The following is a 23,311-nucleotide window of genomic DNA, read 5'->3' as shown; positions in this document are numbered from 1 at the left end:
GCATATCAATCGTTTGCCCGACGAAGCTTATTCGAGAGATAAAGTGAAATAAGAATGATGAGCTCTTTGAGTAAGTATTTGTTGAGGTATGTACCTAGGTTAGCTATGTTGATAAGTACCCAAGCCTGTAACGTCAGAACAGCGTTTTAGCCGTCTTGGTAATAAATGTAGTGCGTTTAGTAAACGTGCATGTGATTTAATCCCAATAATTCCCAACATCCCTCCTGGGTTAGAAAGGTCAGACGGTTTTTTTTTTTATAATAGTGTTAATTATGTTCCGGAAACGCGGCGCTATCGGTATACACGTTGTTTCCGGGTGTGTAATTGTTCTAGTCGGGATATGGTGTTTGTGTTTTGTGATTGTTAAGTGTAGTATGTGTGTGTGTGTTTGTGTGTAGCGTAAAGAGGTCAGACGGTTAGCTGTTCGAAGGTTAGTTGCCCATGTTGACCCAGGGACTCTAAAACGCGGGGGTCTCACGGGAAAACGCGAAATAAAGAGGAAACCACCACGACTGTCAATAATTAGTACCTGATATAAGATATAAGTTAAGATGGTCAGTTTACCCAGTGATTAAAATAAAACGCCTATACTTATGTAAATTTCATTACAGTAGAGCCATTATTGGCAATGTTAAAATTATCATCAAATATTTGAACTCAAATAAATTCGTGAAACAAATTAGATAGGCGAGGTCTTTTCTTTCGGGGAAAGTAAAGATATTAGAAAGTAAGATTGCGGAAAGGAAATAGGATAATTAATTTAATTTAGATGTCGAATTAGTTAAAACGAGAAACGCTAGTAATTATTCTGAATTGTTGTTTCGTGTTGTCGTTTGTCGTGTCGTTTACGAATGCGGAATACTAATTCACTGTTTCCAACCTAAACCTACAGTGTGGAAAAATGTAAGGGCCCTAAACTGCCTTTAGTTTGCACATTTTACTTAAAGGAAACTTCTTTATTTTTTTAAATAAACAAAACTGCATTCACAGGTTTTTTTAATTTGCTTGTTCACCTGGGAATCGAACCGACTAATAATTAAAAAGAAACTTATTTATTTCATTTTTTGAACTTTAAGTCGATTCGATTCCCGGACGAAGGAAGCGAGTTAAAAAATATGTAGGTAATGTAGTTTTGTTTCTTTAAAAGAATAAATAAATCCTCTTTAAGTTTGAGGTACTTTCCCTCCAGGGCCCATTAATTTTTTCCACACTGTATACCTACTTACTACTTAAGTAATGTTTGCAGTTGAGGCACACCGCGAATTTTGAAAGCAATAATTCCCCGCTTCGGCAAGAATGGAATTTGCGACCATTCGGAACACCGATCCTAAATGATCTTATCAACTGAGCTACCAAAGCTTCCTTTTTTGTTTATACTATCGCCTTCCCGATGGCCTTTCTGCCATTATCTTCAATCGCATGATACAAATTGTGTGGGTAGTTTTTAATAAATTACTTATCAGTTTTTAATCAAGTACCTGTCATTCTCGGTATTTATCCGCCCTATTAAGATCGGTGCGCCGCTAATCAATTCATAGATAGACTGGATAACAAACTGAATAAAGCTATCCTAATTATCTTACTTAATACTTATAGTCTGTTCGAGGTACGGAAAACGGTGAAAAATATAGATAATACTCCTAAAAATACGTGTGGTACCTCATTAGATTTGTAATGATGTCTAGAAAAATGTATTCGAAGCGTGTATTAGCACACAAAAAATTACAAAAGTTATTAACAAAAAAAGGGAGAAAAAAGTAGATTTGTCTTATTTCCCAAATATCTCAAAAAGTATTCATATTTAAGAAACCAAAATTAACATTTTAAAAGAGGAGGATATTTTCAATCAAACATTCCATACTTGCAGAACTGTATCTCGATTATTTATACTTCTTTTTCAACGCTGAACACAGCCCTCTGCGCCTCATTTTCGGGAAACGCGCGCGGCGTGAAAAAGCGATTACGTAACATTAAATATAATTTAAAAGGTATTAAATATTCAATGATTTTTTTTTTATATGGTGCTTTTAAAATATGTCAAAAAATGTAATACTTGTAGAAATTTATCTTAAAGTTATTCTTTTAACAAGTTAGGCAATTGTTAATGAACAAAATTTTCTCGAAATTCCTTCTTCATTGAAAACGAAAAAAAATGTACAAATAACTATTGTAAAATTTTGTCGCTTTCTAGAGCCCTTCTCATATACATGCTTAATAAGATCACGTTATAAAAGTTCTGAAAAAATTAATAGTTTGGTTATAATATTGTTTTATATTTTACAATTTTACCTTGATTTTTCGTTCTACGTCAATTTTCTGTTATTCTAAAACTTATTTTAAGCAAACTATTAACTTTATCAAAACTTTTATAACGTGATCATTTTGACTTTTTGAGATATTTGGGAAATAAGACAAATCTATTTTTTTCTCCCTTTTTTTGTTAATAACTTTTGTAATTTTTTGTGTTCTAATACACGCTTTGAGTACATTTTTCTAGACATCATTACGAATCTAATGAGGTATCACACGTATTTTTAGGAGTATTATCTATATTTTTCACCTTTTTCCGTACCTCGAACAGACTATTAGGAGACTTAACTAGTCCTTGTATACACGTTTTGTAAAGCTACAAGTCTAAGGGAATATATTTCCCACATGATTTGAAACTTTGTTTCAAAGTGCTTTTGTGCCTTATAAGAGTGACATTCCATTTCCAACTGCAGCTGCAATACTGTTCATTTTACTATGGAAATTGACAGTGACAGCGACGCGTTTCCATAGTAAAATGAACAGTATTGCAGCTGCAGTTGGAAATGGAATGTCACTTTAATGCGACAACACTGACCAATTCAACCCTTCGCCATTGGTCAGGTGAGTGTTTGCATATTACTCCTGTAAACTTGTAGCTTGTACCTAATATTAATATTACCGACTCGTACCACTGTAAATATTATAGGTTACGTTTACTTTTCAGCTACCGTGTATACCTAGACCTGTTCTAGATTTACGGGGCAAAGAAAATAACTTATTATCAGAAATCGGGAGAACTTAATACATTTAGGCCTAATGAGTGGGTAACGGCCAGCATAAGTCGTGAAAATGGATTGTTACTGCTTTGTTCTATATTAGGGTATTTATTAGGAAACATAACCGGCTGGACTGGACCGAATAATCGAATTTATGGTAGCTATTATATATATGTTACGCATCAAAATGGTAGTAATGACCGGGATCGGGTAACTGACCTAAATTAATGAAGTACTACATGACGTAGGTACCTAACTCCCTTCTTTGGGTACCTACTGGATGTTGGGTTGGTACTGTAAGTAAATTTGCTTGAAATTTATTTAGTTTTGCTTGGAATTAAGAGTGTCCAGCAAACTCGTCATAATTTCTCTTCCCATACAAACAGAGTTTCGTTGTCATTTTAAAACTACGTGTTGGATTGTAATGAAACTTTGCACATACAATGACATAAGGTATATATCTAGTCCTGTAACTGCCACTCTGCATTATTATTATTAATTTAAGAAAATACTATCAGGGTAACTTTGATGGTCATTAGTACCCGAATAAGTATGGCCAATTTACTGGGCGAATTTAATGTAGTTACATACTACCAAAAGAATGGCTTTTTTCAGAATCTGGCTTTTTCATTCCAACTTCTACGGTGAAAAAATATGTCAAATATCCTGTGCTCAAAATTGTCTGTGTTATCAATTTTGAGCACGGCCTAATCCAGCTGGCTCAGTTATTTTATCTAAAATCTTATTACCCGTACCAACCAACCATGGCATAAATAGTCAGTGGCTTGATAATTAGTCAATCAATTAACGCGGTTATCATCACACTATAATGCGGTTATCACAATTAGCGTAAATGGAGGTACGGAGATATTTATTAGTTTTATAATCTTTAAATCGGTTAGCACGAAAAGATGATCGCCACATGTATATAGATTTACGACGTCGTGTTATTCAATTACAAAATTGTTACCAAATACGACACATCCGCTCCGCGTAGGTATATAATGTGACGATTGAGCGTGCACAACGACCTCAAACCAAGCTCCGTACCTTTCCATTCCATCTAAGAACATTTAAAACATTATGAATATTATGGCTTAAAACGTTGAAAGTAAAGAAAAGGCCGGCCAGGTGCAAGTCCGACTCGCGTCCCGTGGGTTCAGTGTCATCATTTTTTTATGTTGTTTTTTTTGTTGATTAAGTTCGGCTCACTTTTTTCGCTAAGTAGGTTTATTACACCGAATTTAAAATTCGTATGTTTATCCAATATATATAAAGATACAAACAAAAATAACACACCCATGTGTGTTGTATGGGTGACTCCTAAATTTAAGTTAATTTTTATTAGGTACCTATTTCACTATTTGTTTAGCGGCAATAGAAAAACAAACTCGAGACAGAGCCCGCTGTCAGACAGACGAACATATTGCGTAAGGTTAGTATGTGGTTCCGATGCCTCGAATATCCCTCCTTAAAAGAGTTGAAAAAATACAAATACCCTAAGTACTAGTTACAATCTTTCTTTTTAATACTACTCAAAGTGAAATGTAGCCTGTAAGTAGGAGGTAAGCTTCATCTTATTTGATCTAAAACTGAAATAAACTAAGTAAAAAGCTCCGTTGTAAAAACTCAGAACTGGTGGTAGCCTTATTTGCTGAAAATAAGCTTAGATTTAGGAGCAAAGCTTAGAGCTGGTTTGATTTATTATTTAGGCCTTTCTAATCGAGAAATAGTAGTGATCAATCTAGAATGGGTTTATCATATTTCAAAGAATTGACGAATACCTATATATACGAGTATACTATTTTTATCCTTATGCGTAGGAAGTATTTGGCTTGATGTTCCTTTCTAGTAAATAAAACAATGTACGAGGCATCTTTTTCTGTTTCTTTCAATCGGGTGGTGTTAAAATGTGACACATATTTTATCACGTGGATAATTCAAGAATAGGAAGGAAACATTAGCTATTTGGCGGTCATGGTGATTGATACATCTGTATAATATAGGTACACGAACATTTTTAACCATCCATGAAACTTCACGTCAGACCAAGCTAACTCTAAAGAAAAGTGTAAAAATTTCACCATAGACGTAAAGAAGAAAAAGTATTTATTATGAATATGAAGTTATAAATAATAACATCCACTTTGTTCTGTCAATTGAAGTCAGTGCAAAGTTATATCAGACAGACTCTAAACCATTTTTTTATGGTTGTAAACAACCAAAAAGCCTAATTTCATTGCAGTCTTTCCTTTTAATTATCGTTAAGTACTGCAAACAGGAATATTGTGAAAATGTAATAATTGTGAAAATCTTTCTTACGATCATACATAAAAAAAGTGCGGTTCATCACTTTTCCTGCTCAAGGATTAACTCTGTAATAATAAAATATTTAGACAATAAATTAGGAGGGTTTGCGCAAACACCAATTTAAAAAATCCGAACAAAATTAATAAGGCTTTAACTGTACGTACTTAATACCTAAATTTGTTGCGGAAAATATTCCCTAGTAATTATTTTTACGCCTTTTTTCGAAAGGCTGTACCATTTTTAGTTCCGCGATATCACCTTGCCCTTATTTTTAAACAACGAAGACATTCGTTTATTGTAGAGGAATTTTCACTTCTCAGTAGTGACCTTAACGGCAAATGAGAAAATCTCTAAGCATCTGTTCGGAGCAGTTGACTGATTTTTAATAAAAACGCTTAGGAGAAGCTCCCGCAGAGACAGCGGCCGCGTCAGTCAAGAGCCGCGCGCGGTCAGACCATCACGTGTAAGAAAATCCGCCCCGTTTTGGCGCTTTTACATTATAAACATTGTTTTTTTACGTTTAACAAATTAAAAAAAAAAACAAGTGTAACAATGTACATTTGTGAAATAAACCTTAAATAAAAATAAGCTAATTTTTGTTACTGTTTGTCGAAAGTTATCATGAGTTTAAACTTTGAGGTATAATACTCGTACCTATACATCTTGTGAAAAGTGATTAATTGTATGATAATTAGTAATTAAAGACAAGGATATTTTTGCAAAGGTTTGGCTTTAAACTATTCAGTGTCATTATGTTTGTAAATAATCGACGTTACAATCTAATTAATAATATAGTTGATTGATAGCCCAGTCTCATTGTCCATCCAAACTTCAATCCATAGACCGGTATACTATTCACTTTTTCTGCAATAGTCCCAATGCCTGCTGCGACCGGTTCATGGGTGTTTATTGTAGCGCCTGTGAACGGGTTCCAGCAGGCGTTCTACATGACATTAAAGCTCTCCAAGGGGCCTCTACGTGTTGGATCTATATCCCCACGCAAGCCTATCAAAAGACCGGGATTTGTAGGCCCGTGAATTCCAAAATAGTTGATTGTATATAACTAATCACTCGTTTTGGGATATTTTATTTCATAACTTTACAACAAAATAGGTATTACCTTTTGAATATCATTTAAAAGAGACAAGCGTTTGTCCGTGCGACACGATAAAGTTGAATGTTGTTTTGATACGTCATTTTTAACGCGTTACTGCTCTTATGCTAAGCGCGGCACTCGCGGCAGTATAGGTAACAGCAGTCAAGGAGTATATTCAGGGTTAATTTGTGAGCAAGAAAAATCGGAAAAGGGTTGTATTTGGTATAGACTGCATAGTCTGAACTGAACCGATTCTCGTGAAATTTTGTGAGCAAATTCGATTAATAATGAAATGGATATCGTGTAAAATGTTTTTTTTGTGTATTTAATAATGTGAAAGTATTTTTGTCAATTTTGTTTTTGGAAATATTCAAAATGTTGGAACCATACGTACAGTTTTAAGCTACCTACGTGAAGAAAGACTCGCGAAGTCTAAACTTTAGTCTAGACTCTAAAGCTCACACAACCACTAATCGACGTACTGGCGGCTTTAAAATAGGCAATTGCTTTAGTAGGTAATATAAATAAGCCCGTTCACTAAAATCGTAAAGGCTATGTAAAAAAGTCATGATATTTTTATTTAAGGAGATAAAACAAAGTTTCCTCTATCCAATCACCGATAGCATGCATAGATGGACACTACGGCGACAAATCGTTCTTAAGCGACAATCAAAGGTGCTAATTAACTAATGGCTTGCGTGACACGGTCTGTGTCACATAAATATTATAATATTCATTAATATGACAAAAGTTTATTATCGAATTCCGTGGACTGATGGACAGTTGTGCGAATCGACTTTTTAAATGTAGGTATTGATATTTTTTGCAGAAGAACATTGTTTAACCGACTAGCCGATTCGAACTTTAAGATACGTCAATTATTAGATCTAGAAACGATACGGATTAGATGTGTCAGTGTCAAAAGTGACGTTTTTGTTTGAAGAAACGTCACATTTGACACTGACATATCGAATCTATATCGTTTCTAGATCTATTAATTGACGTATCTTAAATTTCGAATCGGGCCGCGAGAAATCGTATTTACTCATTCAGCGCTAATCACCATGTTTGTGCCTTGTTTTATCTCTACGAAGGATTTTGCTGCGTACCCAATACCCACGTAATCGACTACGACGACATAGCGCTTCGACCGTTACTTACAAATGCATTTAATTCATTACTTTTTTAGAGCTAAAGAAGACTCATTCAGTTTCAGTTTTCTTATTATGTATTTATGTTCTATATCGGTGTTAGAGTAAGTAAAGCTAGGTACTTCCTACATAATACAGAACATAGTAAAAAATATGGCCAGGACGAGAGGATTCCCCGGGGGAGTGATTATAGTTGGACTCCAATTTCCCGCCGCAGATTTACTTAAACCCGCAAAAATGAAACCGAGAACTAATTTACCTAATATGTTGTTTTAAGCGCTGGTGGCCTAGCGGTAAGAGCGTGCGACTTGCAATCCGGAGGTCGCGGGTTCAAACCCCGGCTCGTACCAATGAGTTTTTCGGAAATGAAAATATACGAAACATATATGTATGTATATGATATGTACTAAATGTCATTCGATATTTACCAGTCGCTTTTCGGTGAAGGAAAACATCGTGAGGAAACCTTACTAATCCCAATAATGCCTAATTTCCCCTCTGGGTTGGAAAGTCAGATGGCGACTGCATAGGCACTAATTTTTACGAAAGCGACTACTTTCGTAAAAATTAGTGCCTACGTCAATTCTTGGGATAAGTTGTCAAGCGGACTCCAGGCTCCCAGCATGAACCGTGGCAAAATGCCGGGATAGCGCGAGGAAGAAGCTGCGGCTAGTGACAAAATAGATACTGACAGTCAAAAAAAAAACAAAGTCTTATGTGTATTGATACAAGTAGGTACTCAGCTGGACGTCAATTAATGTAACACAAATATGTACATGTGTATGTAGATTGATAGTTTATCAATCGATTCCTAGATCAGCCGGCCTAGCCAAGGTTACAATCGCTATCGCTTCGACAACGAAAAACTTTATGTCTCTCTATCTCTCTTCCATATTAGTGCGACAGTGACAGTTGCGTTTCGATCGCTACGGAGCGTTAGCGATTGGCGTCTTGGGTACGCGGCCTGGACGCTCTTCAAGAGAGTGTTATGACTGATATATATATGTGACGTTCCACAGCAAAAGGTACCTTATGTCGGCTGGCGCTTACGTCATCTAGCGCTGCAATAATATTGGAGTGGCGTTAATAATAGCGTAAGCGCCAACCGCCATAAGGTACCTTTGCCCGTGTGACGTCACATATTTAGTTAGGTACACCAGTCAGTAATAAAAATGCCTATTTCTACACATTGATATAACCGTAAAATCATACCTAACTATACCTAAGCCATATCAGCACATGCAAGCACTACAATACTTTTTCAGTTTATATATTTAACTACAAAAGTTGACTTTGACTAAAAAAACAATATTGCTCTTGATTTACAATATATATTTAATTTAAGAACTTTCTCAGCTATCGTCAGAGTTGGGAACTTTGGTCCCTACAGTCTTACATGCATGATAAATAACCCTGCAAAATTCTTAAACAATTTTATTATACAACGTAGGTAACATACCAACGAGTAAAATATGAGAGAATACTTCAAGATTAGTTTAATGTAAGTAATTAATATTGTTAAATGTGTTACCATAAACAGCACCTGTGCGCAATTCATTAATTAAGAAGCATTCTCATTTCCTCTAATACACACGTCACATTGTAAACTTTCAGACGCTAAAGTCAAGGGAATACATTAATTAATTTTAATTAATTAATTAAGTTTTTTATTGATAGAAACAAAGAAATAAATTAACAAACATAATAAAACTTACAAAAACTATAGGTAAAAAATTTGCCCCAGATCGCCGTCAACGGGCAAGGTGCCCAGAAGGCTGGCCGTATTTCCCCGCTGTACAGCGATGCTAATACGCTGGGCGAAATAGTTAGTATATTAAGTTTTAAGATCTTTGTCACTAAACTTGTCGAACCATCTCTCGGTTACCTATGCCTTTATCGCCGTAGGTACAACCGTTGACTGGTTTGAATACCACTTGACATCCGCGGTTTGTACTTTCATACAGTCAGCAGCAGCAGTTGCTAAGCGGGCGAGGTGTTCAAAATTACCTTGACACGCTCTTATTCTCTTAACAATAAAGATTTTGAAGACCTCAACCGCTTAGCAACTTCTGCTGCTGATTGTACATTGATGCATAAGAAAAATTTTATATAAATAACATGAATATGGGGTTTAAAGACGTACCGGGATAAAATAATGTGTGTAAATTCAATACGGGCGAATATTTAAACGATGGATAGCATAGGACTCAAGAAGTATACTGAGATAGATTTTGCATAGAAATACTATGAAACATTTCAATCATTTATTTTATATTATTTTTCTCCAATATGCTCGGAAATGTTCACCTTACTGTAGCAAAAATAGTACGGGAAGTTCTTCGTTAATGTCAAACTCTAACTAAAAAACATCAAACTATCGCTGTCCTGTTCTAGCGGACGGGAAGTAAAAAAACACTACAGTAATAACTTATTACTGTAGTGTTTTTTACTTTTTAATAATAAAAAACGCAAACAGCCAATTATTATTGCCGCGAGCCGCTTCTACACGACCCGATCAGCTATCATTTCACGTGTATGATCGTGCGAATACTGCTTAAAAAATCAAAGATTTTTTTTATATTTTTTTTAAATCTCATCCGTGTTCATAAAGCTTACATAGTTTGTCAAAGGACTTTCTCATTTCAAACATAGACAAAGAGAATCATACTATCTTTGTCTTACACTAGTACTAGCACCCAAAAGAAAAGGATGGGTGTAGTTTTCCTGGTTCTTACTGACTGAAAAGTTGGTTTGACAAACTATATTGCGCAATTATATTGAATGAACGAATATTGAATGGTACTGAATGGCAGAATAAGTTTGTGCCTTTAACTTTTAAAAATTTATTAAAGAGGGAAATTGTTTTTGACATTTTGGATGTGAAGGTTTGATTTTAGTGATGCTTGATGCTTAAATAATAATTATTTTAGCTTATTTCCTCGCATGTTTGGAGAAAAGCACTATATATGCCTCGGCAGGAATAGCAATTCGTGGATTCGTCTTCTTTGTCGGCCTCCGCTTCGCGTCGTCCGACAAAATCGAAACTCATCCACGAATTGCCCTTTCCCGGCCTCTGCAATAATGTACTATTCCTCGCGGGAGCATTTTACCTCCCCGACCTGGAACTCATTGACGCGGTTCTATGAACCGGAATTGTATAAGATACGAACCGCTTTAATATCTGGAATCGTTTTTCATGCAAGAATTTCCATCGTAACAATGTAAAAACTTATAATTTTCTTCATAGTTCAGCGTTAATTTATTCAAAAGTCTTGCAGAAATTTAGCATAAATTGTTACATTTTTATAAAAATAAAATATTTTTGTATAACTAGAGTTTGCTATCATTTTTCAAATTTACCGCCTTTTCTACTGATACACTAGTGTGTTAGTTACTGAACTACTGATGTTCTGCGAAGTTGGTCGGTGCTCGCTCAGCCGCAGAGCGTAGGATACCGCGCGTGAAGAATACAAAACAAGTCGGGAGAAATTGCCACTAATGCGCAGTTACGGAGTTATGCTTTTGTTTCTCATTTTTAAGGTACTGAAAGTGCTCTTGAGTGTGCTCTAAGACTTGATTATTACAAAGAAAATATCGCAGCTAAGTAATTCATTTTTTTTTATTTTTTTTTCGAAACTTTGGTAAATGACTAGAATTTAAGTAGCAAAGCAATTACACTCATGAATATTTAGTGGACTTAATGCATTAAGTTCTGTTTGAGTAAATTTCACTAGTTTCACTGCACGAAAATATAATACACGTGTATTATGTACCTCCCAGATACCGCGGGAGTGACGAAGCCCAAAAAGACCTGTCCGTCCTCGGACTACCCAACTGGCGCGAAGTGGCGCAGAATAAGGCAGAGTGGCGCTCTCTTGTGTCAGAGGTCAAGACCCTCTTTGGGTCACTGAGCCAGTGATGTATGTATGTATTATGTACCTATGACTTAGGATTAAAAAAGTTGTCTTATACAAACGAAACGCCGCGAGGCACGCAAAGCAGTTCAACTCGGAGTCGGATAATATATGACTGCGATGGGCATAAATGGCGTTCTATACAATAGCTATAAATGCTTATAGGGGTCTTCAAACTACAATTGCAGTGAAATTGAGGCAAATTGTTTCGTATTAGTCTTCATCTACATAAATAAAGCCGTTCAACCGATATGCGCCCTGAGAAGGTTTACCTAAAACGAAACATTTATTCATTGCGTTACATTTAGTGAATCTATTTGTATGGCTTAGTTTGACATTCAAAATATTTTTAATGTCTGATAAAGTCGACGTTGCTGAGTAAGCATTAATAAGCATTAGATAGGAGATAGGAGGCGAAAAGTGCAAATTGCTAAGTGCAAAAGTATAAAAATTTGCTATGGTTGTTTCCTGCACTTACAGTATTTTAACTTGTAATGCTAGCTAGTTATGTGCACACTTAATACACGGCTCTTGTTGTCACGATTAAAGTTGAATAGAAATAATAAAATACGTGCGAATAATAAATTACGATTTAAAAAGTGGAACAATACGACGTCAAAATTTCACCAACAGTGTCTCGGTTACAAATAGCGTAGCTCGTTGATACCTATTAAAATAAAGGTCACATAGTTTTATTCACAAATGGTCAGGGGCGACGGCGACGTAGTTTCATTGTATAGTTCTTAGGTACGTAGGTACTTGAAATGGGCGTAACGTTACTTCTTTAATTCTTTTGTGACAAATGCAGGCAGACAGGAACATCATATTTATACCGAATGCCATTTAAGAAAGCCTTTACGAATATCATTATTGGTATATATGATCGCGCTCGACTTGGCGGGGGCACTGCCGTACCCCCCGATATCTAGTCATGAGTTATCAGTATTATAAATCGTAGCTTGGAGTGGGTGTCAGTCAGCTGTCTTTTCAATAAACTTTACCCTAAAAGCACCTGGCAGCTGCGCCAAGCTACACAAATCGTTTATTTTTATTAGCATATCCACGTTAAAGTGAAATCTGACAAAATGATAATAATAAAAAGTTTAATTCCAATACCATCAAAAGTCGTAGTGTATAAAATAACATTGTAGTGAAAAGTGACATTGTGTTGAATGTTGTCGTTGTTGACGATGACCGCTTCCCATCAGGCGTTCGATATAGACATCCATATCGAACCCACACATAAGTAAAGCTTTGGGAGTGTAACAGTGTTATAGTGAAACGTAGCGAAACGCTGCTGAAATGGACTCCGACATAGACATACAAACGTTTATAAACTGCACGCAGCAAGTGCTCCGGCAAAACCGCGCGTGGGACGCGCTGAATGTGACGCAGCTCCTGGACCTACTGCCCAACCAGCTGCAGGAGGACGTCACACTAAAGTAAGTCGACCTTGCATATCATTATCATTTACAGCAGTTTGCATACCTACTTACTTATTGCCTATTGGAATTATCCGTATTTGACAGGCGGTTTTTAATAACAGGTTAAGAATGAAATCTGCACTACATAAGAATACTCATACTCATTTATTTATAATATAATTACATATTACACGTCAAATTTGAAATAATATTAAATATTAAAATAAATAAATAATAAATATTAAGTATAGGACAATTTTACACAGATCAATCTAGTCCCACGGTAAGCTCAATAAGGCTTGTGTTGTGGGTACTAGACGACGATATATATAATATATAATGCTATATAAATACTTATATACATAGAAACACCCATAACTCAGGAACAAATATTTGTGATAAACACACAAATAAATGCCCTTACCAGGATTCGAATCCGGGACCTCCTGCTTCGTAGGCAGGGTCACTACCGACTAGGCTAGGAGGCCGTTAAATTATATTAGTTCGTTAACCAAAAGAGTCACTTTTGACACTCAAAAATCTGGGCGCGTAGCCAACGTGCCAATCGTTAACGCTTCGTAGCGTATCGTAGTCACCTCTCTCTACAGTATGCGTCCGACCATGGGGCTTTAATTCCAGTGCCCTATCCCACAAAACTTTACAAGTGTACAATTCGACAAAATTGTTAAATTGTAAACAAAAAAATGTACCACAATAATTACAAATATGTATTCATTACAAGTCTGCAGTATACAAATATGTAATTGATTTTACTTGCTAAACTGAGCTACTTTTACTATGGGACCAATCCTAAAATCGGGGAAATTTTTTTGACTTTTCCATAGAAAACGTCGACATCTGATCAGACAATGAAAACGTAAAAAAAATTTTCGGGATTTCGGGGTTGGTGCCATAATTAAAGTAGCTCAGTTTAGCGAGTAGAATCGAGCCCTGGATTTAAAGCCCGATGGTCAGTAACACCCTGTATAATAACTCTTCCAAAGATGAACTCTTACCCACTAGTGCGACAGTGACAGTTGCGTTTCGTTCACTATGGAGCGTTAACAATTGCACTTTGGCTACGCACCCAGATCTTTAACTCATCCAGATCAAATTTTTAACCTGTTATTAAAATCAGAATGCGCCTGCTACTCTTTTTTTTTTTTTTATATAAATAAATAAATATTATAGGACATTCTTACACAGATTGACTAAGTCCCACAGTAAGCTCAAGAAGGCTTGTGTTGTGGGTACTCAGACAGCGATATATATAATATACAAATACATACTTAAATACATAGAAAACATCCATGACTCAGGAACAAACATCTCACTCAACTCTTGTCAAATCAACTCTTGTCACGAAAGAATGCTGATGTAGTAGTAGCCAATTTATTTTTGCTTCACTGCGAAATCTAAAATTCAATTGAGCTAAAAACCTTCTGATTCGCGCTGTGATTAAAATCAGAATGCGCCTGCTACTCTTTTTTTTTTTTTTATATAAATAAATAAATATTATAGGACATTCTTACACAGATTGACTAAGTCCCACAGTAAGCTCAAGAAGGCTTGTGTTGTGGGTACTCAGACAGCGATATATATAATATACAAATACATACTTAAATACATAGAAAACATCCATGACTCAGGAACAAACATCTCACTCAACTCTTGTCAAATCAACTCTTGTCACGAAAGAATGCTGATGTAGTAGTAGCCAATTTATTTTTGCTTCACTGCGAAATCTAAAATTCAATTGAGCTAAAAACCTTCTGATTCACAGCGCATAGACTTCGTCACCATACAGAAAGCTCTTATTCCACCTTAGATAAATTAATAAAGTTGGAAAAATTGGTTTTTAGTAAGAGATACGATACGATCTAAAGATGTAGTGCATAATTATTTTCCATCGTGTTTTCACGGAAACGTGTGAGCGTGTCTTGCTATTTCAGACAGTCTCGGAACAAAATATACTGAGGTTTACTGAAACAGCATGACAAATTTACGAACGTTTCCGAGAAAATGCGATCGAAAACAATTATGCACTACATCTCTATCATAATATGTAAATGTAAAGCTACGTCTCATCACTACAACGTCGCCAACAAAGTGAATAGAAATAATAGAATAAAAAAGTACCTAAGAGCAACATTGAAATGGGCAGGGCAGAACGTGCTTTTACTTATATTTTAAAAGATCTTTGCAAGAATTGTAGCGCTCATTTTCCTTTACTATTAGTAAAACTAGCCGTCTACAAGTTCTATTCTCCATTAATTCCATTGTTGAATACCTACCCGTATTACTCCGCTGTTAAATATCTTAGCTGTAATTTAATCAAGCAATACGTTTGAAAAACTTTAACTCGTAGGATCGAGTCGAGTCACATTTAAGTTAAGAGATTAGAAGTTAGGTAGGTACTCCTAATTTTTTGGTGTATCTCTAATATCTGTAAAAATTTTGTGTGTTCACTCATTTATATGTACCATAATGGCCACGGCAAAAAGGTACCACATGGCGGCTGGTGCTTACGTCCCATAGCGCCGCAGTAATATTGGAGCGGCGTTAACAATAGCGTAAGCGCCAACTGCCATAAGGTACCTTTACCCGTGGGACGTCACATATTTTCGACGTATTTATTGAAATACATAAATTGCGATTCCTTATTTTCCAGAATTTGGTTTACGTTTCATTATTGGTGCGAAGACTGCGAAGTCCAATAAAGGAGTTAAACACCCCTTTATAAAAATCTTCAATAAAAAAATCGACTTTTATCGTAAAAAAATATTCTCATTAAAAATAGAAATAAGCTTAGCCTATGGCACTTGCATAAAAAAAACAACGGGTTGCACTCCGGGAGTGCCGCCAGAAGTGAAAACTCAATGACTAGTCCAAAATGTCTGCAGCACTATGTATAATTGACCCATCCTCCTTTCTATTGAAAAACTTTAGTTTTGAAATTGCTGGCCAGTGAGCTTAAATTTGTAGCGTTAATTGTTTAAAATTCGAATAGAAATTGTAAAGTTACCTTGCAGGCATCTAAATATATTTGGTCATGATATTTTGAGTTTTATGCACCAGTACTAGAGTTCACTTTTATTAGCGATTTCATCAAGATGTAGCTTTATTGAATTATATTTGAGTGATATAAAGTTAGAATGTAACTGTGAGATCCTCGTATTTCAGCCCGTACAAGATTAGAACATTGAGCTTTATTGATTAATATAAAAGTCCAGTTTTATGATACGTTATGACTAAATTCTTTAGTGAATAACATTGTCCGTGACACATGACGTCAGCGTTACGTTACGCGTTACGCTGAATCGAGTTTATCATTTTTTCCCCACCTCAAAAAGTGCTCAGCGCCGCTAAAGAAGTTTTCACTTCAAAAATTGCGACTCTTTCACCAACAATAACCACCGTCTGAGTCGGATAACAAACCTACTTTTGAGCTACTTTTGACTAACTAAAAATAAAGATACAATTAATAAAGTAACTTTGGAACATGTATCTCCCTCCCTACATTTTATTATGACAGTAAGTAGATACGTTCGATTCGAAACTTTTAACGGAAATTCAGTCTGTTTTTTGAATAGATTACATTTCCTCTTGAGACGCCTCAAGTAAATGTAAAGCATACTGTGTAATGTGAGCAAAAATATCCTGCACCAAGAGAATTGGCTTTTATCCTAATCAAACAGGTGAGCCACAAATTGCGTTTAAGAAATTTTGTGGTGCTTTTATTGCCCTTTTCATGAGACGATGCCTTGTTCGAACTCCCAGTGCTACACAAAGAAATCCCTTAGAGGTCACTCGAAGGGCGGACCACTCCTTGCGACTAACCGAGTAACTTATTTGAATATTGCCCTCTTTAGTTCAGTTAAAATTTACAATGGCAATATATTGTTGATTGTATAGGAAATTGCTGTTTTTGTTAGCAAATGCTTTGTAGTTTATCATCAATTTTTGACGCGCTTTATTATAAAATACTTCATTGCACTTTGCATCACTGAACAAGAATTGAAAAACTACGTTACTTAAGTAGGTCCATAAAATAAACTAGAGCTAAAAAAACCGGGCAAGTGCGAGTCGGACTCGCGCACGAAGGGTTCCGTACCATAATGCAAAAAAAAAATAAAAAGCAAAAAAAAAACGGTCACCCATCCAAGTACTGACCACTCCCGACGTTGCTTAACTTTGGTCAAAAATCACGTTTGCTGTATGGGAGCCCCACTTAAATCTTTATTTTATTCTGTTTTTAGTATTTGTTGTTATAGCGGCAACAGAAATACATCATCTGTGAAAATTTCAACTGTCTAGCTATCACGGTTCGTGAGATACAGCCCGGTGGACGGACGGACGGACGGACAGCGAAGTCTTAGTAATAGGGTCCCGTTTTACACTTTGGGTACGGAACCCTAAAAAAGACCCACTGATATTTTTATAACGCAGACTTTTTGACAAATATGTTTTTGATTATCATCTTTGACACATTATTTTCCTTTCAAAATTAGTCAAATAAACATAATTTTAACTACCTAGTACTTAATAGGTCAATAAAGAACCAAAATACATAAAATTAACCATAACTAGCTCATTTGTCGATCAGAAACATAATTCTTAACAAAGCTAAACAAAGTGTTTCTTGACATTCCATGTTACATTTTGTAGACCTACACGTGACTCAATTTATGAAAGACCTCTAAAAATGCCACCCTTTTTTAACGGTTTGTCTCTGCCAGCCGCAGCGTTTATAAAAGACCTCAGAATTTTTACAGCTTTAATATAAAACCCTTTTATTGTTCGGAGATGAACAAGGCGGACAAATGACAGTAGTAAGATTGTCTTTTGAAATGTCCCGGTGATGTCTTTAAATAAAATTATAATCTTATGTAAGTTATAAGTTCATTGTTAAATTAAATAGTCATGTTCGATATTAAGAAAGTATCGCGTTAAATTTTTTTTTGTGGTTCTCTAATGATGATAATTTCGTACATTTTCTCTAATAATGATAAATTATGAGTAGTTAGATAATCAAGACTTCCGTCCATACTTTAATAATTACATAAATTTTAAATTAATTTGCAAATATCCGTACTGGGCTTTCTAAAGACATTGAGCATTAGAACATTGAAAAACATAAACAAACTTAAAATATACTTAAACAGAAGGCCGTGCCGTGCCGCATTGTTCCATCTATTCGCCAATCGCTCGAATGGAAAGGCAGATATTTAATGTGTGCGGCAAGCCCTCACATTAATCTCAATCAATAAGTAATGTGATTTATTTTGAACAGGGAAACACTCGGCAACTGCATGGGGCTCGGCGAGAGGCCCTACAGCCCGCCCTGGTGGGGGCAGCTGGCCTGGTTCACGGTGTTCGCCATCATGCTTATGCTAGCCGTTCTTGGAAATACTCTAGTCATATGGATTGTACTCGGTAAGTCGATATTTTTCTCCTCTACAGTAATTACTAATTAAGCCCCCATGACCCCATAAAAATAAAGTTGATAAGTAAGAATAATTACTACTTTAGATCAAGTTTTGCACTCAAAATAAATGCGTAGATTAAACAATGAAACACCGTTTTCCCTTTGAGGGCACTTATAGCATTCGGTTTTTAAAGGTTCTGTGGTGCAATAAATTTGACCAAGACATTTAAGAAAACTAATTTTAACTAAATAACACGCGTTTCATTTTAAACGGGTCTTAAATGTAACATGAATATTGTATATATGTACCTACCATGTGACAGGGCAGCTGTACCTGTCTAGTACTAACGTTCGGATAAACGTTAGTACTGGAATGGCTTAATAGCCATATACTAAGGTATTTTGTTTTCCTCCCAGCTCACCGACGAATGAGAACAGTGACGAACTGTTTCCTCGTGAACCTAGCCATTGCTGATCTCCTCATGGCCACGCTGAACGGCGCTCCGAACTTCGTGTTCTTGGTGACCGCCCACTGGCCGTTCGGCGCTGTCACATGTACGGCCAGCAACTTCACGGCGAATCTCACTGTCTCGGCTGGCGTCTTCACGCTCGTAGCAATAACAGTGGACAGGTAACGAACGATTGACAATTTAAAAAAAAGCATTGTCGCAAAGAAATTACCGGACATATGTTGACTTGTGCTAAAATTAGGCGATTTCGTAATTCTTTATCGGTTTTTGGATTTTGTTATCCAAGTTTTATTCTATTTCTTATATGTAAGTGTTAGGAATAAAGTAAATAATACTATTCCATAAATGTGTCACGAAAAAATATTCTTTTTCATACCTTTTGTTTTTCGCGACTGACACGGAATATTTCAGCCGTCATTTATACACAAAACACGTAACGTGTTATTTTGAACACACAGCGTCACTGTATTAGGAGGTGTCGAGTTCCAATAGAGTTAGCTCAATATTTATGACTTCAATTGCTCTGAAGGTGTCACACAAATATAAATTTGAAGACGCTACATCGCGGCATCTAGAAATTTTATAAAAAAAACACGAGTAAGTACATTATATCGTATGAAGCACCAATTCAAAATATAATCATACATATCTTAATTATCTTATAAACTTTAAAATAATAGCACAAGGAAAATAAACACTTGCCTACTTTTCGAGCTCCAATTAAAAGTTTTGTTAGGAAATGGATGGATGGCACTTGCAAATATTACAAGAAAAGGGCAGGATAAAATTGAGAATATATCAGAAAGAAATATATAGGTAGGTACCTAATTTGAAAACAACAAGTAAATTTATTCATAAACAATAATACAATTAAAATACACTACATAATCTAAACATAAAACTAATTAAAAACTAAACTTAAATATAAGCAAAATAATATCTTAGACAAAGAAAAAAGAATTAAACTTATTAACTAAAAGTACCTAAAAAGTTTTGTTGAATTTTCCTATTGTACAAAAGGACAAAAGGTGAAAGTTTTTCATTATTTTATATGAAAATCTTTGAACAACGTATCATGAAGACTTTTAATTTCAGCCTCAACGATAGGGTAAGCCCGGGCCGGGGTTAAAAAATAATGCTAAAGTAATATATTAATTTTCTGAGTTGAATTATATATCTGGTAATGTAAAGGTCCTAGTAGGTAATTTGACAGCGTAATTCCAATTATAGTTGACAGCCCGTTTGCCGCCTATATTGCTTATAATTAAGGTCCTAATAAATAAGGCTGCAACTATTGGGTTGCGACAGTGTCTATTGTCCCAACCTAATTCACAGCTGAAAATATATGTTCAGGCGTCAATATAAGTACCTGCACTATCATCTACCAAAATATTTACTTAGATTTTTGGGTCTTTTGTAGGTCGCTAGATAGTATCATCTTCAATCAGACAGGTACTAGTGTTCTAATTCTGTGATAAAATATCAACTTTATTAAATTTCCGGTTATAAACTTGGCAAATTATATTTGGCATAAAACTTCTTAAGTGTCAGTTAAGTAATTAATTACATGTATATTCGATAGGTAAGTATACATTATTTAGGTTTTTGGGATATAATGATCTACTTTTTGATAATATTGACCACCTTAACAGAATGTTTGCCTTTGATTTGTTATTATAATAACATATAGCTTTCTTGAAAGAGTTAAAGTTGCTATAAAAGAAAGTTGATGAATTCTTGTCACAGAAAAGTATCCAGGAAATTCAATTTAGTTACCATTCAATAGAAAGCAATTTCCTAGTGGATATTGCTTTTCTAGTGGTGACTGTCTTCTCATCCTTTATCATCCTTTTGCTTAAAATATGTTTCGAAAGTAAAAATACTTATATTTCTCGTGGCGACTATACGAGAGATACAGGGTTGTGGTTTATGTGGATTATATGTATCGTGCTCACTAGTTATGATTAACTACTATGGATTAGGATCAAGATTTATGTTTTATGTTCTTCGAGGCCTAATCTACATTGTATAGATTAAGGTTATTAGACGCGATTACTGGCCGCTCTAACAGTTCGGTTAAAAACGACTAGCCTTTCAAAATTACATAATTATACTACCTCCTCAATGAATTGGGACGGGTTTTAAAGATTCCTGTTCGAACTCGGCCGTCTTATTATAATAAGACGTATTTTTCAGATTACAGGATTAGGTACCTTATAAATAAAACTGAGTGCTTAGGTTAGGTTAGATGTGCCTAGTTTTTTTAGGGTTCCGTACCCAAAGGGTAAAACGGGACCCTATTACTAAGACTTCGCTGTCCGTCCGTCCGTCCGTCCGTCTGTCCGTCTGTCTGTCACCAGGCTGTATCTCACGAACCGTGATAGCTAGACAGTTGAAATTTTCACAGATGATGTATTTCTGTTGCCGCTATAACAACAAATACTAAAAACAGAATAAAATAAAGATTTAAGTGGGGCTCCCATACAGCAAACGTGATTTTAGACCAAAGTTAAGCAACGTCGGGCGTGGTCAGTACTTGGATGGGTGACCGTTTTCTTTTTGCATTTATTTCCGTTTTCTTTTTGCTTTATGGTACGGAACCCTTCGTGCGCGTTACCGACTCGCACTTGACCGGTTTTTTTATTTTTATATTTTATATATTTTTTGAACAGATACGTGGCTATAGTGAAGCCCCTCCAGCACCGACTGAGCCGAAGCGTGGCGCGCGCGGCCCTCCTGACCGTATGGTGTGCAAGCGCCCTACTGGCGCTGCCGAGCCTGCTTTACTCCGACACCTACAAGAAGAAGTAAGTTTCTGATATACCAGTAGCTTCTGTACGCAACGCTGCAGTAGTAACACATGTGCACTCTGATTACTGTACCGTGGGCAAGCGCGCTGACATTGCTGCCCAACAACTTGGTTGGGCACTGTACTCCGTTGGACCGTGGTGTTCACGACAAAAAAATACGATTTACGGAAATAATATAGGAATAAACGTATTCGGAAATAAATAAATTCGCTTCTTATTTATTATTTATTTATGTATATGAAACCGTATACATTAAATATCAGAAATGAATTTAGCATCCTCGAGTTACACAAAAATGATACCAAACTTGATCACATAACAAAACATTTTTTTTTTAATTTTGGGGTACCCCCCTCCCCCCGTCCTATAGACAAAATTTTGCATCAAAATTTCGATTCACCCCCTTCCTAAATCAATCTGAGCCAAAAGGAGCAACTCTGCAAAAGGAAATTCTATCACCAATTTGCCGTATAATGAAGTGAATACCACGGATTATGTACTTAAGTTTTTGGTATAACAATGGTAACAGTTCAGCCTCTCTATAGGTACGTATCTCAATATTTTGTGCAATTTTGTCTACTACCATATTCATGTTTCCCTTATTGTTACACTTGAGCTATAAAGATTCTTTATGAGCGCTCCCAATGAATTTATAAGTGTTTAGTCTGGAAGACGGATTTGAGATGTAAAATACCGAAATAACGAGAGATTTGGCTATATTTAGCCTTTTTTCATTGTCTCCTAGATAAAATGGCTATCTATTTCCAATTTTGACTTGATAATTACTCGGAGCAATTTATAACAATAGCTATAGAATTTAACACGACACGAACAAGGTCTTTGCAGGCGAAATTTGGGACGGGCAGCTAAGCTAGGTTATTTATGAAGTTTATTTTTTTACTTTTAAATTGTTTTGTGAAAATAATGGATATTGATAAATCAATTATCCAATTTTAATATTTCACTATGGCGAAGTTGGTTATCAACGGTGAAGTTAGAGTTTCTTACAGTGTATACTTTTTGTCAACCCTTTGATCTTTACACATTAGTGTAGTAGGTAACTATGATGAAGAAGCAGAATATTATGCTAAACGAATATCAAAGGATTTTATATTATGACCACAAAAACGACTTACGCTACGTCTTACGTAGGCGAACAACGCGCGAACGCGGCGCGGCGCGGCGCGGCGAAATCAATCCTTTGATGCCCATAGAAGTGTCCTACGTAAGCGATCTCGTTGCGAACGCGGTGCCGCGCGATTTGCACGCGAATGTCAGGCGGCGCGGCGCGGCGCGGCGCGGCGGCGGCCGCTTTGGCCGCGCCGCGCCGGCGGCCGCTTTCGCCGCGCCGCGCCGCGCCGCGTTCGCGCGTTGTTCGCCTACGTAAGACGTAGCGTTAAAATCCTAACGGGGAAGGAAACGTAACTTTGAACTTCGCGGTAAAAGGGCTCATTAAAAGTTTCTTAACTCCAAACAAATTAATCATGCATTAGGCTTGAGTAAACTTGAATTGTGTTTCGTGTAACTATTTTATTTGAATTATCTTTAGTTTTAAGTTTTTCGCTTGCAATAAACGAGGCTGACAATACATTAAATACCTATATAAAAGTATAGTAGTACATACCTACCTATAATTATTTATGTGAGAAAACAACTGTCGAAAGGACCGGTATTTCTACATA

At 36.0% G+C, this 23,311-nt stretch overlaps 1 protein-coding gene across 1 annotated transcript in view; it reads left to right on the top strand.

Moving 5' to 3' along the window:
• Positions 1-12,773: 12,773 nt before the first annotated feature.
• The window catches only part of LOC134679610 (tachykinin-like peptides receptor 86C), a 33,051-nt gene continuing 22,513 nt past the window's right edge, over positions 12,774-23,311 (top strand). Inside the window, exons 1-4 of the mRNA XM_063538560.1 lie at positions 12,774-12,939; positions 18,215-18,357; positions 18,767-18,980; positions 21,492-21,626. Coding sequence (XP_063394630.1) covers positions 12,800-12,939; positions 18,215-18,357; positions 18,767-18,980; positions 21,492-21,626 — 632 coding nt within the window. The 5' untranslated portion in view covers positions 12,774-12,799. The remainder of the gene's footprint in view (positions 12,940-18,214; positions 18,358-18,766; positions 18,981-21,491; positions 21,627-23,311) is intronic.

Source organism: Cydia fagiglandana, chromosome 2 (genome assembly GCF_963556715.1).
Source record: "Cydia fagiglandana chromosome 2, ilCydFagi1.1, whole genome shotgun sequence".
Lineage (NCBI taxonomy): Eukaryota > Metazoa > Arthropoda > Insecta > Lepidoptera > Tortricidae > Cydia > Cydia fagiglandana.
Note: the sequence above shows the minus strand (reverse complement) of the source record. Positions and strands in the feature narration are given on the sequence as shown.